Source organism: Colletotrichum scovillei (genome assembly GCF_011075155.1).
Source record: "Colletotrichum scovillei strain TJNH1 chromosome Unknown Contig00006, whole genome shotgun sequence".
NCBI lineage: Eukaryota > Fungi > Ascomycota > Sordariomycetes > Glomerellales > Glomerellaceae > Colletotrichum > Colletotrichum scovillei.
Window position 1 is genome coordinate 1,826,118 of NW_023336264.1, and position 19,724 is coordinate 1,845,841.

General features: G+C 54.0%; 2 protein-coding genes across 2 annotated transcripts; one reads left to right on the forward strand and one right to left on the reverse strand.

Moving 5' to 3' along the window:
* Nucleotides 1–1,939: 1,939 nt before the first annotated feature.
* Nucleotides 1,940–7,449, reverse strand: HER10_EVM0011030 (RNA recognition domain-containing protein). The gene has a single exon (XM_035480472.1). It carries the CDS (start codon nucleotides 5,677–5,679, stop codon nucleotides 4,117–4,119), a length of 1,563 nt encoding a protein of 520 aa, XP_035333328.1. The 5' UTR covers nucleotides 5,680–7,449; the 3' UTR covers nucleotides 1,940–4,116.
* A 9,463-nt stretch (nucleotides 7,450–16,912) lies between these two features.
* HER10_EVM0002102 (putative short chain dehydrogenase) lies at nucleotides 16,913–19,204 on the forward strand. Its single transcript, XM_035471828.1, has one exon. It carries the CDS (start codon nucleotides 17,735–17,737, stop codon nucleotides 18,899–18,901), a length of 1,167 nt encoding a protein of 388 aa, XP_035332237.1. The 5' UTR covers nucleotides 16,913–17,734; the 3' UTR covers nucleotides 18,902–19,204.
* The last annotated feature ends 520 nt before the right edge of the window (nucleotides 19,205–19,724 follow it).

The window sequence follows — 19,724 nt, forward strand, 5'->3', positions numbered from 1 at the left end:
ACACCCTCCAAAGCGTTTTTACCTTAAGCGAACCAAACGTTGGAAGTCGCTAGGGGTGAGAGCGTCCACACGACCACGCCAACATCCTCCTTTTCCTTTCCCATTCTTCAACGGCCTCCTCGTCAAACATGCCCTTTCAAGCAACTTGCAGATGACAGATTCACAATTCAAACTCGGAAAATCGAACAACTGACAGAGATCACTCCACTGGGTACTCACAACGTGACAGTTTCCTCCCTCCCTCCTGGCACCTCTCACCCATCTTCACCCCCTGCCACTTCATCCTGCCTTAGCGGCCGGGCCTGGGTTCCAGCTTACCTACCTACACCCTTCTCAACTTCTACTACTGCCCAACATATGCGCGCACGAAACAAACGTCGCCCTCTTGGCTTCTTGCTCGAAATCTCACTCACCTGCTCTCACCGGTCCCGTCCCGTCCCTAGACGCCGCCCCTCACCGGTGAAGCCCATCCCGCCAGCCACAGTCCGTCCTCGCCCGACTAACAGCTGGTCACCACCATCACCACTGCACCTAGATGACACGAATGCCACCCCCCCGCAAGACTCTTGGTACGATACTTGGCCTATCTAGCACGTCGACCAGAGCAAGTCAAAGGGGCCGTGTCGGGAGCGTTAGGGAGAAGAGCCGTCCCATTCCGCCGCGCCGTCGCTAGTCCTGGCGTTGGTTGCCTCTACTCCGTACCCATCCTTCGCAGCGATGTTTCCCACCTTCCCCTTCTCCGCTACATCTACCCAGTACTTCTGACTGACTTCCGTCTTGCACACCACACGATACAAAGAAAAAGAATCGATAATGTCGCTGTCACGCCCTCATTCGTCCGCAGTGTTTGCGTGCCACACCGGGGATAATTTGACCTGGAACACGTCAGAACGAGCCAAGGTAGCGCGAGCGCGCCCGCGTCCCATGGCGTCTGTGCCGCAGGATAACAGATTCTGTAGGTTCCCATTCACAGACATGCACTCGCAGCCTGCTGTTGCGTCTTGCACTTTTCCCCATCCTGAGCTGCATTTGCTTATCGATGGGATAGTCTCTGCTTACTGGTACAGACATCGAGTTTCACTCTCAAGGCTGTCGCATGATTCGAAGCAAACCCCTCTATGACGATTCGACCTCTGATTCTGATTCCAACCTCCACACACCTTCTCCTCTCCCCCACGGAGAGCATCTCTCGACATCTCGATATTCCGCATAATCAGCAGAAGCTTTGCCAGAGGCCGCAGAAACATTGAGAACCTCGGTTCGTGCGATTGCCGGCATCCCGCGATCCCATCATCCCAATCCACCAAATTACCCACACGCGCGCGCGCCGCGAGGGAAAGCAAATAAGGTCCCAATATGGCGATGGTCCAAGACTTCCAGTGTCCACCCCCTTCACTTTCATCCCATCAACACCAACTTGCGACTCCCACGCTTCAGGTTGGTGGTAGCCTCCACACCACCAACCAGGCCTCTGGCGGCCAATGGCCGGCAGCAGAAGGTAGAGCTCCATCCAATGAGCAAGTATGGCACCGCTACGTTCATGCGCAGTGCACCCTTTCCAAGAATGCTGGATCACCACCATCATCCCGAATTAATTCAACGTGGGCTGTCTCGGACGCCACGATCATCGCAAGCCATCTTTCGTGGATGGGTGCCGACCATAGAGCCGTCTATTCAAGACACGCTTCTTCTGCAACCCTTACGAAATGCCATGCTGCGAGGGCTGGCAATGTCGTTGGGGCACTCGATGTACGCGACGGATGCCCCCTTGCCAGAATCCTAACTGCCAACATAGCAAGACATTGGACCGTATCGCGCGCAGATACAAAGTTTCTTGCCGCGAAACTGCAAACTTGACGGATGGAAAAGTGCTCGAAACTATGAATGCATTCAGAGTGTGTCCCAACGGCGGTTTACGGGCTGCGAGGTCGTGTTCAATCGCGCGACTCCTCGGACGTATGCGCCCTCAACCCCCCCGCCTAAGCCAAAAGTCTCGGAGGCAGCTCCGGTATCCGGCTATGCCTCACTGGATAAGGTAGGACCTGTCAATCACACCACCATGACCACCTCGGTTGACGGCGATTTCTTGCCAAGTTTACTGCTGTCAACGAAGAATATCTGCCGCATCCAAACAACCTCGCAGACGCAATACCAGCAAAGCCCCCCCTTCCCCCAAATTGCTATACTGCGTGACTGCGTGCAAGAGCTTGACAAGGACTAGGGTTCCACCCTTCTGCCGAAGTTTTGACTCTCTTCACGTGGATCGACCGGGGTCCAAAGTGGCGCATCCTTCTTCCTCTTCTCTCTCCCCGCCTCGCGCCTCGGTGCTTTTTGTCCATGTCCTTTGCCCCTTTACACCGAAGCTCGGCATATTCTACCGCCCAGCTTCTCATCGTGGGCATGGTTTTGAAACGCAATGCCCTCTGCCTATCCGTACAGTCATCAGTGTACAACCTGGAAGTAAATGACATTTGGCCCCACAAGGCTCTGGAGAAAACCCCCCCAGTCTCCGCCGACATTGTGACACCGGTCAGAGGTGGTTCGTGCCTGTCAATCAGCGGGGCTCATGATTGTCCACATGCCCACCGACCGTACCTGGCCATCGGGTCGCCCAAGATCGTCACTCACTTCAAGGTATCCCTAATCAACCAATGGAAAGTGGCAAGACAATGCAGGTTTATATCATCAGCAAATCAAAAACTCCTTTCTTTGGCCTATGAGAATCCCATAAGGGGGTATGTTCGCTCCCACAATGTGCAAGTCAAAGTTCGGTCCCAGTCAAGTGTGTAGGAAAAGGGGGGATAGATAGGGGAACGAAACGGGCTTGGGAGTGTGAAAAAAATAACAAATCAGAGAGAAATTCAAATCAAATGAAACATGACAATGCCCCCTCGAGGACCATAGCCTGGACTGGACAATCCTTCCCGGTTTCCTAACCCTTATTGTGTCCCGACCAAACCCATGGATGTGTGATGATGAGGTCCCTTCCGTCTTGATGCCGAACGATAACCCCGATGATGCGTATCCGTAAAGTTTGTGCGTAACAGCTTGATGCAGCCTGGCCTCCAGCCGTCCCATCCAGTGATGGACTTGACCTGCACCAGCGAGAGTTTCTGATGTGACCAGAACGTGTCGCTGCCAGGTAGCTCTCCTATGCCCGCGGCGGTTTTCCCTTCTCCGCTGTCCGCCTTCTGGTGGAGCGTGCCTTTTATATCTCGTACATGCGTTGAGTGAAACAAACGAAAGACTTCTTCCTCTGAACTTCCATGCCGTATTTTTTGTTTTGGTTGGCGGGTGCTGCGGGATCACCCGAAACCATTCGCGCTCTCTTCTGTGCTTTTGGGCGTTTTCTCTTTTGGGGTCAACTCATGCCATGCTCCCAAGACTCAATTCAACGTTCCCTCCCCATACATCAATCGCTAGTCGCTGTGCCAGTAAATATTCCATTCTTTCGCGCGAGAACCTCGAACCCGTTGCCCAAAATCGTCAGGACGCCTCGTGAAGGCATCGCCGAAAATGTCGAACCTAAGAACTCCATCCTTAAGTCGTTGGCGCTGGGTATTTGTTGTCCGAAGGGCATGAGACCGGATTCCCCCAAGTTCGTCTACCATAGTAAATGTCCGTTCCACGCGCCATGCTGAATGAAAATAAAGAAACCCAAACCGAAATGAATTGGTAAACGAAGGAAAGACAAGGCCGGAAGGAAGCCTCCACTATACTGCAGCCTGATAATCGAAGTCGTCGAGGATTGAACGCCCACTGATGATGTGTTTCTGAACTCCGTTGAGAACATGGACGAAGTAGTCGAACACGACGCCAGTGCTGGTGACTGCGGAAGGCCAGTGCAGTCAGGCCCGTCAGGGAAGGGCGAGTTAAAACCATGTGATATCGGGAAAAGAGGAAAAAAATCAAGATCAGTGACTGATGCCTAGAAAATCAGATGCCGATGTAAATGCGTATGCGCCGAGATCTTCACACAGCGCCGTCCTCGATGCTGTCCAAGTATCTTGTGGCTTTGCCTTGTTGCCGTGTATCCACACTTGAACACCGTAACGCCAGAACTCTCGCCATACTGCCTCTGGAAGTCAGACAGGCATCCCAACATAACTGCATGCCTTACCTGCCAAGCATGTGAGGTGGCAGGTAGTTCGAGTTGTTTCCATTCATCATGGAACCAGGCCCACCAGCAGTCATGGTATTGCTGTTGTATCCGTTCCACACGTTGTTATTACCGCTTGCTGGGAAGCCAGCAACTGCGTAAGGTGGGGTGCCCGAGGAGCCGTTACTGAATCGCCCAGAGCCAAGACCAGGTGGCGCTGAAAGTCCTGGAGGAGGACCGTTGGTGGTCTTGAACCCATTCGTGGAACCTGTCATCATGCCGCTCATTGGAGACGTTGATTGGCCTGGAGTCTGGCCCGACCTGACTCCCAATGGGTTCTTCGAGAAGCTGAGGCGAATTCCTCCCTTTACGCTATTATGAAGCGGATGTCCGTAGAGCTCATGGAGAGCTTTGGTAGCAAAGGAAACATCCTCAAACTCCACAAAACACATGGGCCCGTTCTGCTTGGTCCGGAAGCAAAGCCTCTTGTAGCCCCGTTGTTTGGAGAACATAGCCTTGAGCTCTTCCTCGGACGTGTCGATAGGAAGATTGCCCACGTAGAGAGTGTTGCAAGGTGGATTCTGGTCAGCAGGATTGACCGGGGGGAAGTTATGGCGGCCGTAAGGACCAGTTCCCATATGGAAGGGTACAGTGTGTGGGCCCCCGCTCATCACAGTGGGTGACATGACTGGGTGAGCCGACATCGCTGCCATTCCTTGTTGACCGTACTGCGGAAGCGACGATGGGCTGGGTGTTGTGCTGGTGGTGTTGAGGGACAGGCTCGCCAAACGTGATATGGGAAGCTGTGGGGCGGTGGCTCTTCTCTGAGCCGTAGCTCCGTTTTCCGCGTAGGCGACTGGGTCCTTCAATAGCTCGCCGGTCTCGTCATCATCGGCCGCATCATTGTTAATCAACGATTTCCCAGAAATGCGTGTCCGTTCTGTGAGGTGATTTCCGATGGGAGACTGAGGCGAGAACAGGTTCTGGTAGTGCGCGCTGGACTCTGGGTTGGGAAGTTCGCTGGAGCCGTATATACCGTTCATAGGGGGCGATATCTTTTCGAGAGATTGGAACCCGCCGTTGAATCGTGATGGTTGTCGCGAGGATGGGGCTGAAGAGGCCGCGGAGGATGCAGTGCTCGACGATCCGGTCCCAGCGGGTTCGGCGTACCTTCTCGACGTGGTCGGGCTGCCTCCAAGGATCTCGACAATCATATTGGCGTCGTTAGAAATGTTGGATTTCCCGTTCAGCATGTTCTTTGTTTCGATTGCCCCATTCGTAGTCCGGAACTTCAGGACGGCCGAGCGGAACCCCTTGTCTTCTGATTGATCTACGGGGAGCACTTCAACGTCAACAAGCTCTTTGGACCAAACCACCATGAGGCGAAGCGATTCTTCCGAAGTGTTCAGCGGAAGGCGACGAATTAGGACAGAGGCCGCCACAGAAGATGGATTGGCGTATGGCGTTCCGACAGGCATAGCCGCATCGCGCTCAAAGGGGTTGACGGACGAGAGGAACGGTGCCTGGGTGTTTGAGGACCTGAAGGGTTGCGATTGTTGTAGAAAAGCCGGCGCAGCCATGGCAGTAGTTTTCTAATTGATTGATATTTGTCGTTGTTGATGTAGGAGGATTGTCGCGACTCGATGTCATCCCCGAAGGTCGAGTGTGGCTGATGAGACTGTAAATGCGCCTGGTTCACCTATGCTTGCTTGTCATCCGCCGGTGTTGCGGTGCATGCGCTGGCGCGTGGTGCCTTGGATTGCCTCGGAACTGCGACAAAGAGAGGGAGGATTGCAACAGTCGCGCAGCTCAAGTGGGAAGTCTTGGAAGCGCGTGCGAACAAGAATGCGGGAAAATGGGCCAAGACGCGGTGAAATTATCGGGTGTTGGTGTCGGTTTTCGAGTGCGCGACGGGAGGGTACAGGGCGACGAAAGAATGTTGCAAAGAGCGATATCGAAAAGTTGAGGGGGCTGGACAGGTTTTGGGAGAAGGGGGGGGGAGAGATGGAGCGTGCGGGAGGAGTTGTCGCAAGGTTATGTATCGTGCCTTAAAGTTCGGGGAGGAGGAGAGAAATTGAGCAGGGTGGAAAGGTACCGGGAGGGAGTGGTGGCACTGATGGCAGACAAATGGATGCAAAGGCAAGGTGTGATGGTGGGAAGTGTGTGGTGGGCGAAGTATGAAGTGGTTAAAGTGAGAGACGGCCAGGAAGAATGGTGTGCGCGCCTTGATGGGTTGAGTTGAGTTGGGTTGAGTGCGGCGCGGTGCGGTGCGTCAGGACAGCGGATATGGATGGAAGAGGGAAAGGGACGGGCTCCTGGCTGGTCTGCTTCGCTCCAAGAGCATGGGGGGGGGGGGGCTCAGGGAAGCAGTGCAACTGCTGGGCTGGTTGCGTTCGACAGTCGGGTAGCCGTAGCTCTCTGGGAAACTGGGACGAGGTGACTGAGACTTGGGTACCGGCGAGTGGTAGGCACGCAGCAGATGACAGGCCAGAGCAGGTCGACTTGCCGGGGCCCCTCGAAGCTTGATGGTGACAGGTACCCAATAGGACTACACCCACGGGATGGGTTGACTCGATGATTAAAGTCGGAAAACGACTAAGCCAAACTCGACAGCACGACTACCGTGACGGGGGGTCCTTCTGGAGTTAGACTGCTTGGGTCCTGGTCGGCAGGACAGAAGAAACTGGGGGCACGATTTTGTTTGTGAGCCTGCCTGCGCGAAGGTGTCGAGTTTGGGTGAGAGAAGAGGGGTCGTAAGGAAAAAAAGCGGGCGGAAGTGCGGAAAGATGTTGCAGGACGGCGTCAATGTCGTCGGTTTATCGTGGGGTTTGGCGGCGCAAAGTATCGAGAAAAGGTGGCTTGTAGCCAAAGTCTGTTGGGTCTGTACCTAGGGGAACCCAGGGAGTGCGCTTGATGATGGGAATCTGGCGATGTGGAGAGAGATGCGAAGTACTCCGTAGTGTTTTCGTATGTACAAACGTGAAGTACCCGGCTAGTATCGAAAAGCCAGTGAAGCGGAAAGGCTGCAGCTGGGGCGCTGGGAGGGTGTGTGAAAGCAGACTCGGTCGGTCGCGGTGGCTGTTGGGCCTAGGGCGTCGACGGTGGTTCCTCTCAAGGTGGTGGTCCCTGTTCGAGCTCTCTTGGGTTGTGGTCCAGTCCAGTCCACCACTCCAGTCGCGTTTGGACTTTCTGGACTTTACTCTTCAGAAAGTGGGAGTGGAAGGGATGGACAAGGGATGCTCGTACTGTGGAGGTCTAATTGCGCCGCCGCTGGAGCACTCGGGAGGGACGTATCGTACCAATCAGAAGCCGATCGCGTAAGGTGGGAAAGCGTTTGGTGTGGGCTAAGGCAATGCTAAGGCACGACCTGGAAGTATACTTTCTGTCTACTTTGCCTGGTGGGGAGGTGCAACCACCCTGACGAAGGTTCTGTGTAAGTGACTAGCCTGTCGCAGTCGTAGATGTTGTCGCCGTCGTCGAGAGTGCGGTATTCGTACAGACAGGCAGCGATTGCGTTATGTCTGCCTCGCCCAGAGAAACCTGTGAGTGACAGTCGCCGACTCGACACTGATTCTTGGAAGAAAACGTTTGATATCAAGAGCAGTTGGCGAATTGCGTCGACAGTTTCTGCGCCTGTGCTTTTGCTGTGGCGCTCGATTGGGGGTGTGTGCAGCGAATGAAGCTGGTCTGGTGAGATGGAGGGTGCCAGTGTCTGCTTTCCAGAGGGACTGGGAGCCGTGGGAGCAAGCCGCAGATGAGAAGCGGGAAAAGGAGAAATACTGAGCAGGAGGAGGTACGTGTAGGCTGTCCTTTGGCAGCTAGGTTGGTGGTAAGTGTCGTGGAGGTTGCGTGCTCATGGAGGTGTGTCTTTGATTGCCGTAGCAGCAGAGGCAGGTCGAGGTCGAGGTAATGGTATGGTAGGGTTGGGAAGCGATGGTGATGTAGGTCAAGGACTCTGGGTCGAGGTCGAGGAGACGCAGCTTCTGGACTCGGTGGATGTGGGAGACGGAATTAACCTGGAGGCTAGCGGGCGGGCGAACGAGCGAGAGAGACAAGAGAAGGGAGGCCCCTGCCGGTACGTCTTCCTGTTAGGCCGGTTTTCTTGGTGGCACAGCCTTTAGAGGGGATAACGGCGTCAGGAGAGGGTGCGGATTGGTCCAGGGTGGTGGTAGCGGTGCGACCGGGCTCAGGGGTCTTGTAGACTTTCGGCGATCGTTGGCACCGTTTGAGGGCTGGTGCTTGCCAGGAGGCGCGTGTGGTGGATGGTGGTGTCTCTCTTTCAGATATCGGCATGGGCTGTCGTCTGTCTCTTGTCTTGCCAGTCTGTCCGTCTGTGTCTTTGGGCAGAACGGTACGGAGTTGAAGGGCTGCGCGTCTGTGCTATCGTCTGTGCGTGTGTGCGTGTAAAGTGCGCGTTAACTGGAGGTGCGTTTGTGAGAACCGTGCGGGCCGAAGGTGTCTGGTTCTTTGTCTTTGTGCGAGGTGTGTATCTGTAACTGTGCGAACCGGGAGTACGAGCGCGACATATGTCGACGTCTGCCAGAGGTAACGTCGAGGGACAGGAGGAGTGGTGATTGTGTAAATCGGGTGAAGAGGAAGGAAAGGAAGACACGGTGAGCATAATGCGGAAGACGTGAGGTATGTTACGTTAGAAAACGGAACTGGGAATGAATTGGCCAGCTTGGTGTTGAATGGTTGCACTGTCGCACTTTCCTTTCCTTTTCTTTCCTTCGACTCCTTCCTACCTCCGCACTCACGAATACCTTCCTTCCTGCCTCTGAAGTCTGAACACCTTTCATTGCTGCGCACCGTCACTAGGTAAGGTAAGGTGGGTAGTTACGGATACCGTGTGCTCCTGCCGTGGGAGCATTCGTACCTGCCAGCACCACATAACTGCATGGTACCTTCCTTCCCTCGCCAATCTGAGTTGGACGTGGGAGGCAGCAACGACAGGGTGGAGTCGGCCTTTTCGAAACAGGAAAAGAAGGAACACCGCAGATTGCAGATTCACCTTTCCCTCCCTCCCTGCCTGCTCAACGTGCAGAACACAAGAGTTTGAAGACCTACCTGCCCTGGTGACGGGAAGCACCTGCCACCAGGGAGCAAAATGCCCGTACCTTGGCCGATACCTGAACGGGAAGGGGGATGGGAATGGGAATGGGAATGGGAATGGAAAGGCAAGAACGAGCCGGCCATCATTGCACTGTACGAGCGTCATATCTGCAACACTGTCCGCCTCATATGGAAGTGTCTCTCTTGCACGTTGCACCTCCATCTGCCTCCCTTCACGTCTCTATCCGTACTGCGATTACATACTTACCTACCTTAGGTGGTACCGGTATTCAGGCTTTGCGTGATGTACCTTGCTTTACGGATATTTCGACTGCCTACCTACGTAAGGTACTTCGTCTGTTTCTCGTGAAGCTTTTGTTTTGTCATTTTTTTTTCTTTCTTTTTTTCCCCCTTCGTATTATGCTTTTTGCTGTTTGCGTCAAGCAATTGTCAGAGAAGGAAGGGTTGTGGATGCACGTGTGGAAGATAAGGTAAAATTCGATCAACGGCAAGCCCCCCTTATAAGCCCACGTTCTAATTGCACGACGACTGATACTTTGAAGGTACTCGATGCTCGATTCTCGATGCACTTCGCTACCATGCAGATGCCGGCGCACGCATCACCAGTATTGTCCCTGAAGAACCAAATCAAATGATGAAGAAACCTCTCGAGTCCGCCGCACCAGGCCAGCATGGCCAGCTGCATCGTAAGCTGCCGCCGCTGAAACCTAGGAGGATTGAGAACGGGGTCATTGCATGGGGCTAGACAAGCAAGAGTGTGCCTCGCCCTCGATGCGCCTTTGCAACCGCTCGGGAGGACGGACTCAAATGTAGGGTGAGATACCTACGCAGTATTTTCTGCTGCGCGCACTCTGCACCTCGCGCCTCGCGCCTCTCGCCTCTGACATCGACTTGTACGGCACCACGAATACCGGTACATCATTCCTCTGCCTCTCTTGTGCCTCTTTGCACGCCGAGGGTTGAACAGAGTCACAGACAGCCACCATGGCTCCAACAAATATGTCGGCCCTGATCTACCACGCGAGACCACAGACCAGATGAGGCCATGTGCCCATCACGCCGGTCAGTTGGCGGAAACCAAACCAAGCTGCATAGAACATTAGCCTACTAGCCCACTCACCTTGCCTTACCAGTCCGAACCCGGTACTCATACATAGTGATACCCACCATTGTCGACAACAGTTCCGTCCCAAAGTACGTAGTACCTACCGATACTTCGTCTGCTTATCCACCAGCCCAGCAGCATGGGGCAAGGAACACCGCATCCGCATCCGCGAAGCAAGGGACCCGACCAGACCCTCAAGCCCGTGCGGAACACTGATAGCGTGGACCAGGACCTGGACATGGGCAGCTGTCCACACGGGGTATTCACTTCGTTTCTGTATCTGTAGGGCTCTCTACTCCCCCTCCAACTGTCAACCTGCGCACAAGGCCAACAGCTTTTTGCGACGCAGACAAAAAGATGGTGTCGACGCCAGCCCTGTCACCTACACTTCTCTTCGATGAAACCCCTTGGTACTGTCAACTGCATCGCTGCATCATGGGCCGTCATTGTGCGTCCGCCGTGAGGCACTCAAAATACCCTCCACATAGGTACATTTGTAGGGGGAGCTGCCAGCTAGGTACCCGTAGGCCGTGTCTGGCCAAGGTTGGAGGGTACATGCACTTTCTCGCTCATGGTCCTCGGCGCCCGACTGCCAAGATCCTTGGAACCGCCGGCGATATTCGAATTGCCCTCACATCTGGTCATTCTTTCTGCCCCGACCCGTTAACGTTGCATAATTTGAGTTCTGGGGATTCGAGTCTGTGCCGCGCCTAAGACTCTAGACATCGTCAGCCCTCCTGCCGGTACTCAAAACATCCCTCACCCGTTCCCGCCTCACACATTCTGCATGCGCCGAGGCGCAAGCCTGCTGGTGCCGTCAAATGCAGATAATCAAACTTCTGCGGTGAGACCCCCCGAAACGCCTTATTAGCAGACCACACATATATCTGCAGGCAAGATATATGGGCGCACCCTTTGGTTACAGGTCCGATATGCAGTCGAAACTTTTGCGCCTCAACATATCGCTACGGTCACAGTATACGTGAAAGCAGTCCAGCCAGGAGTTGGAACGTGTGAATGTCACCTGCCAATCGCGATGCTGGTCGGCATGCCGTTGAGGCTGCCAGGTTGTCTTTTAAGCGTCCGCCGGGAGATGGATTCGAAGCCAATCCACGTTGAAGGGGGCCATGGAAAGCATTTCTCTATCCATCAAACTTGAAGATGGAGAAATTAGTCTGAAGCGCAAAGCAACATAAAAGAGATTATCTACAAGTTAATTGACAAGCTACAGGTAGTGCGGTTTCGATAAGATATGACAGCGATGTCGAACCTCCCAGACCCTGATTTCCTTCGAGCACAGCGTTGAGCATCCTCTACTTTTCTCAGCCTGCAGATTGGTCCTGGGAATTGTGGCGTCATTCCCTCTTCCTTGGACATCTCTTTCGCTTTAGATTGCTGCGTTGAGTTTTGACAGAATGCCTTGGTACTGCTGGCTGACCGGTTCAAGTACACTAGTCACCCACACCGACCATGGCCGGTCTCCCACGATGACGCTAAAGCAAGACTACGGCTGCCCATTGGATTGCCGAGCAAGCTCCGATTTTCCGGCTGTCAACACGATGCCACTCTTTTCTAAACCTCTCCGGCCCGGTGGTTGCCTCTGGATAGGCCGGGCGGATGAATGCAGTGGATCGGTCTTTGCCCAGAGGCAACTCGTCCAGTCTCGACTCCACCAACTATTCAAACATGGCTCCTCCCTGTGGCAGTGCGCCTATCATAGGGCGCCTCCGAATCCTTGTTGTCCTGCATCTCTGCTTGTCGCTGATACACTCAAAGTCCGAAGATGTTCAAAGAGCACATCGTATCGCAAGCACATGCTCTCAGCTAGCCGATTACCTGCAGGCTGGTACAGGCACATCGTGCATCTGAACATAGAGAGACTTAATTTGGGTACAAGTCGCAAGGTGCACGCACGTGAAGTTGGATTCCACTCACTACTCTGGATCAAGTTGGTGGATTCTCACGTTTCCATTCTTGTTATACGACATTTTCACCCAGCTAATCCCCTCTGGCCTGGCAAACCTGACACGCCTGAGTAGTCAAAGACAGTTTGTACGACAGGAATTATGCATCGCGACAACCCATCCTGATGAGATCCTTGCGTGAAGAGAAAATCTCCGACCAACGCTGGAGGCTAATCCAATGACTTTCATCATTGTTTGTCGTTCCACTCTCTTGAGGATGGCTAGACTGGGAGCGGTAGCTGCTACCATCATCTCGAGATATCGACTTTCTACAACACTCTTTAGCCTCCTATGTTAGCTGCCTACTCGCAGATTGGCAACCATGACTAGCTCGTCAGTGTAAGTCTGCCTGGTGGCTACCAACATACTCGATCAACTTCACCACACATTCTCACAACCATCAGAAGCGAGCAACCCATTAGCATGCGGCGCAACTTGAATTCTCTCACAGACACAAGTCATGAAACTCACGGATATAAGTCGTTACAACCACAATGAAAGGTAGACGTTGTGCTAGAGGTTCCCCCCAGCTTGGTTGTTAGACCTTCGTCTCAGAAGCATCCAAAGCCACAGCTTCCTAATAACAACATGTTTCTCTGGGCTTCCTCCGGAAGCTTGTAGCACAGGCATCTGCCGGTAACGTACAAGGACCTGATCACAATGCAGAGCCTTACTTTGTCGCCATCTTCCTTAGTAATATTCCGCGGTGCGTCTAAAATGCTCTACACAGTCACGCGTTTGGTGTTTGACTTATTTCCTTACCGCAGCCCAGTCGACGTCTGCGGCCCAATGCTCTCTGATGCTGGCTTCTGGTTTGTCCCGTCATCCGCTCGCCATCCCATCAACAGCTTGAGAGACCAGCCAACCCCCCGATAAAGGGGACAACGAGACTGCATGGGATGTCAATTGTTACCCAAAACAAATCCGAGAGCACCTCGCTTTCGCCCTTTCACGAGCTCAGAAAACAACCTGAGTCCAGGAATACCGAAATGATCAGCAAGCTGGAGACACGAGGCTGAAGACAGAACTCGGCACTGTGTATGTCGGAAACGATCGCCATACCAAACGCTCAAAAAGTGAACTTATTCTCGGAAATACATCCATGTCATCTTTGCCGAGCTTTCTCCTCCACCCTTCAGCATGTGCCGCTGTATATACCCGACCCCTGGAGGGCCTCGAAATGCAGACCAGCAGTTCCGACATTGTCACGAAACAACAAAGGGCACTCGTGCTTTCTTTGGTTAGTGAGGCACTCACCACTTTGCGTAGTGGCTGGCAGAAATCACATAGCGAGCACGAGCTCGCAAGAGGACCAGTCTCCTCCCCGGCTTGGTGCGATTGCAGATACGGACGCAAACGACGATCAAAAGTATATCAGGGGCGGACTTGCTCTCCTGAATCACATCATCCTCGAGGCTGTCGAATCACCTCTTATCTTCGAAGTGGCCTAGAGGGGACTCATTTTGGAAGAATTCCCCTCCTTGAGGCTCATCTTGAACACCAATTCATCAGGCTGTGGTTACACAAGTGAACAGACTCCACGATTGACCAAGCGTAGGGAACGTTCGAGGAACTCCAGCCTTGCACAAGTTCGCCTTTTGTGCTTTTTCCTCCCAACTTAGAGTTCACGCACCGCGAGTTTTGACCTGTCTCTCTGGCTGTTGCATTCGTCGCTTCGACAGAAGGTATTCGGCATTCTTAATCATAGCGACATCGACGTTCTGCTGGACATATTCGACCGAAGCGTGAGACGCCCTGGCCTTTTACAGGTAATTTTCGATATCGAATCTCCGCAAGAGTACCAAGTCCGAACGGATGCTCAGGACAAGCCACTGCCTCACATACAGTAGCAGCCATTCTGGTATCTTGACGTTTCCTGAACGACCATGTACGTTCTTTGTTCGTCAGCCAACCGTTAGAAACTTAGATCATGCACGAGAGAGACGACTTCCTGAAAGTAGAGTCTCATTGGCCGGCAACCCATGAAAGTACCACTTGTCGTGCATGGGACTACTGTACGGATGCCATGGCCAGTCACTTCCGGATGCAGAATCCTGAAACTAGCAAGGAAGATGCACTGTTGGGACGAATTCAAGCGCTCAGCGTTTGGAGAGATTGGCCCAAACTTTGCTTCTCGCATGGCACTGGGCAGAAGGCCCTGCCACTGGCTACAATCTTATGTCTTCAGAGTAACCCTCTTCCGGGTTGAATTAGCGGCATGGGGGGCTATCGAGGATAGCTTGGGAAGGATGGGAAACGTCCGTAAGCAAGCCCCAGTTTGACTCGGTAATTCGTAAACTCATGAACAGACACCAGGCTCTCACGGCTGGTTGAGGGTGGGCAGGCCTGCCAATCATGATGACTCTTCAGGTACCGAGCCTAACAGCGATGAGCTGTCTGCATGTGTCCAGCTCCGGCTAAACCAGCAACTATGACCTACACAACGTCGGGCCTGGGCCTTGGAGGCTCGGTCTGACATCTGTCACTTGTGAATGATCCGCAACGGCGCATCTCTATCCGCGGAGGTGTGCTCCCAAAGTGATGCCGAAGGCTGGCTACTGCCTCTACATCGTTGAGATAGACTCGTTAATCTTGTGCCTCCTGAGATCTAGATGAAGCAGCCTCGGCTCTCTCATAGGACGTAGTCGACCATCCCGTTGTCAAATCTGTACTGACTGAGGTGCCAGTGAAAGTCTGTGGCTGTTGTATCAGGTCGAGCTCAGTTTGCTGGGGAGACACCAAGATGCGATAGATTACGAATATCAGCTATGGTTGTCACAACAGCGACTCTTTCTCCGGCCTTCAACTCCAGATGCTGATGGTGCGAGATGCCTAGGTACCTAGTGCAAACAATGACGAACTATGAGCACGCTCATGAGAGGGTCCGATCAAGAAGAAGCGCTAAGATTGAATGATAGCGGGGTCGACTGGACTGAAAGCGGCCCAAGATGAAGAAATGGAGAGTCAGGACCACCCAACGGGGAGGGTGTCCGCCAGGAAGACTTCCGATACGATGGAGTCGGCTGTCCCACCGTTCACAAGAGGGAGGGGTCTGCGGGGTTGTTGGGAAAGCTTGGCGCTGTCGATTCTCACGAACTTGCCCAGATGACTGCCGACGTTGGAAGGCTTTCGGAAACCCGATTGTATCCTGCACGGAGGTTGTCCTCCCCTTTTCTCGGTTCCATGGCCTTCCCATGCCACTGATCTCGGCCGGGCTTTCATTGAAACATCAGATTCGAGGCGAGCCCCACTCCAATCGCGAGAGATAGACGAGCAAACAAGCCAACAGGAGGAAGTGGCTGGCTGAAGTTTGGCAGGTGCGTTTAGAAGCCAATGCTATTGATTGCATTGTCATGTAAAGGATCAGAAGAGCTGACTCTCAAGCATGTTGGAAAGAGTCTGGAGCATTTGGGAACTGAAGCGAACAAACCCCTCATCATCTCTCGACTTTGGACAAGACAGGCGTTCGGGTGGCCGAAGCGCCGAGCCGCCGCCAGGCCCGGGCTACGTGATATTTGTTTGTGCAGAGCAGAGAGCCCGTACCTACTACGTGATATCATTACAGATCCTGCACCGATCACAGGCCAAACCCACATGAACAGTTCAGATTGCGGATGGTGGCATGCGCAAGACAAACCGGAGCGCGTCTGTTCCGTGATTCTGGGCTCTCGCGCTCGCAAAAGCCCAAGGGGCTGGTTCGAACCACGATCCACTGCCGGACGTGAGGAGCATTCCCGAATGCCCAGGAAGCGGAAGCCATGGTACGGATACCGGTACCTAGAGGCGTGGCCAGCTCTGTCTGCTCAAAGTCAAGGTCATCTGACCTCTGAATCTCTGTCCCCTTTCCAGTCAACCACTCGGGGGGCTTCCGCGGTCTTGGGCAGACAGGGTTGCCTGGCCGTCAGCAAGGCCTTGCTTTTTTGGCTCGGGGCAGGCTAGTTATCTCGAGGAATGTCAAAGCAAGGGTCCTTCTCCAGCGACAGGAATCCGTGCCTGCGAGAGGCAAAATATGCCTCTTCCCAAGGTTGTTTTCTTAAGTTCCTTCTTTCTGTCATCAACAAGCGTGCGAGCTGCAGCACACCAAACAGCACTCATCCGAAAACCGCCGCAACCATAACACCCTCCTCGGTCTCCTTCCCATCGAGTCTAAATTTGGGCCGCACACTTTGAGAGAGAGACTTCACGGGCAGCAGCAACTATATGCAGGCCCCGAGACAACCGAAACATTTGGCGGGGAGGGGGGAGGGGTGTGCTCGACCAGCCTGGCACGGAGCCCACAGAGCCCCATGCCACACTGCGTCTGGGGTTTTATCTCCAGGGTCAACTTTTTCTAACCTCGTCCTGCTTGTCAACGTGCAGCTGCTGCTTCAATCTTTAAGCATGTGGCTGACTACAGAAGACGGGCTAACTACGGGAGTACGAAGTATGGGCATACCTTACAGATACTCCGTACAGAGAGTAAGGATCCTCAGCCCGATTACAGGCTTCGAACACGGGTTCGACGCCCGCTGGGCCCCCCGCCGACGCGTACCTATCTGCCCGTCTAGGTCAAGCGGCTCCGGCGAGAGTTGCATGCTATTTTGTCTTCCCTGACTCGAAAGTTGATCTTTATCAAAAGAGTTTCTTCAAACGTCTCCTCCCACAGGATGGCGGGACCCTCTCTCTCTCTCTCTCTCTCTCTCTCTCTCTGAGTTGAAGGCTCCGGCGCCCCGCTCCGTGTTTTTCTTTTCTCTGGCCGGACCGAATGGTCTGGGATGTTCGTGCCGGTCACCGGGGCGGAGACGACCTTTTGATGAAAAGATCCGCCGTCGTCATCTTTGGCAATGACCAACTGTGCCTCTCCCCTCTCCTCCCCGCCCCTTTATCTTATGCCCACCTTTTCTCGCGCACACAAAGTGATGCAGGGACGGGAATCCTGCCAGCCGAGAGAGGCGGCACACATGGCTCGGGTCTCGTAATTTTCAGCCGCAGCGCGCTACGGTATACGGTGCTTACCTGACACTTACAGAGTATCCGTACCTAAGGTAGCGACGCTGTCAGATTCTTACCCAACGGACGGGCACTTTGGCCGCGTCAGTCCACTCACTACAGCCCACTTCTTCCTGTGTCGTTTCCGCCCTCGCATCGCGTGGCTTGTTAGGGATAATTTGATATCTAATCTGAACACCTGGCTAGATTCTTAATTCTAAAGAAGGTGTAATAGTCATGAATCTCTTCTTCCTACTAAATGCATGAGATGACAAACTCATCCGTAAAAGACATTCACTCTTTTTTGACGTGATCCGCTTCAACTCACCACCAAGTCACCCGGGACGTTTGCTCATCGACTACTGCAACCTCCCGCATCTCAACAAAAAAAAAAATCAAACGTCTCACAACAGCGTGTCACTTGCCTTCCTCCCGCCCTTCACTCACCGCTCAACCGCTCTCACACGCGCCTGTTACGCCTTGCGGTCTGCGCCTGCGCGTCTTGTCCCCCTCCCTTCCTCCATCATGACAGTCGCACAGGGTTACCACAACCTCATCCCCGTGACGAACCTCTCGCCACCCGTCGACACGACGCAGCCCTACGACGCCTCCACCCTCGCCGGCAAGACCGTGCTCATCACCGGCGGCGCCCTCGGTCTCGGCGCGGCGTTTGCGAGGGAGTGGGCCTCGCACGGGGCGAATGTCATCGTCGGTGATATTAACCCGTCCGCGGGCGAGGCTTTAGTGGCCGAACTCCGCGCCGAGTATCCAAAGCGGGGAGGAGGAGGAGGAGCAGGAGCAGGGGAAGGAGAAGGGGGTAAAGGAGGATCGCACCACTTTGTCACCTGCGACGTCACGTCCTGGGAATCGCAGGTATCCTTCTTCAAAGAGGGCGCGCGCCTCTCGCCGAACGGCGCCATCGACGTCGTGGTGGCCAACGCGGGCGTCAACGAGCCCGGTGCGAATGGGCGCTTTGAGATGCCCCTGGCCTCGAGGTCGGACCCGGACGCGCCGCGGGAGCCGTCGACGAAGATTATTGACGTTAATATCACGGGGTTGTCGTACACGACGCACCTCGCCCTCTTCTGGCTGCCGCGGAACGGGAGCAGTACCGGTGCCGGTGCCGGTGGCTCGCCCCGCGACAGGTGTCTGCTGTTGGTGGGCTCCGTTGCGGGTGTGGGGCATTTCCCGGGCCAGGCGCCGTACACCATGTCTAAGCACGCCGTTACGGGTCTTTTCCGGGCGATGCGCGGGACGGCGTATTTGCGGCAACGGGTGCGGATGAATATGGTGTGTCCGTACTTTGTGAGCGGGAGCCAGATGTTCCCCGGTGCGGCGGAGGCGGCGTTGCTTGGTGGCGGGGCGGGCGGGGCGCAGGGGAGGGATGTTGTCGATGCCGCGACGAGGCTTGTTGCTGATGAGGGGGTTGTGGGACGGGCTTTGCTTGTTGGGCCGGAGGTTGATGCTTTGGGGTTGATCGAGGAGGATGAGGAGGGAGAGACGATGGTGGTTGGTAGGAAGGGGGGAAAGGTTGCGGTGTGGGATGTGTATGCGGAGGATTATAAGGATTGCGAGGCCTTCGTGTGGAGGTGGATTCGGGTGTTGAATACGGTTGAGTATGTTCGGGGGTGGACTGGGTGGATTGGGGATGTGTTTTCGATTCTGACGAGGCCGGTTCGAGGGGTGAGGTGAGCGGCTATTCTGCACGATGACTATGTGCGTAGTTTACAGGGAGGGCCAAGGATAGATCAGCTCAATAGAATCAGTTCAAGTGGCTGAGAGGAAGAGATTCACGCTAGGCGAAGATGTAAGCCCAGGACTCGTTTAATATCATCTGAGATACGAAGACGTTGGCGACACTTCTTCGTAGATGAATGCGACCATGCCTGCTTGGAGAGCCTCCCTTGAACAATGGTAGCCATGTGAGATATGAAGATGAAGAAGGCTAGCATATACGAGGCTTCATGTTACGAGATGGTTCTTGTAGGTTGGCAGTCAAAGCAGAGATACCATTGCCAAGCAGTAGTCGACCTGGAAGCAAACTTATGTTTGCCATGAACATATTTGGAAAAAGAGTGTCCATTTCGAAAAGGGGGTCTCTATATCTCTCAAACTAGATATTCGCATCGATACTGCGTCTATCATCCTCTAGGATATCCACAGTGCCCAGTGACTGACCACTCTCCAATGATTTCAACATGGTGATGAAATTCGAAATGACGAGTCAAACCTCGACGTCCTTGTCCATCTTGTTATAAGTAGAAGGAAGGTGTGCGATTCCACTGAATGGAATAGATTGGTGTCCAATAACCTGGCTCAAGACATCAGCTTCAAAAATGCCATTCTCAATCACAAGTTTACCCTTGGCGTTATTGCCTGCCTTGCTCCAAGCCCAAGGGGGTCGTTACCGCTGCCCTAAACGGCATAACCAACATGTCCCTCCTGCCCATCTCCTGAACTGCTATACAAGTATTCAACGCCAAGTCAGCCTACTTTCGTCCTTGCCAATCTTGTC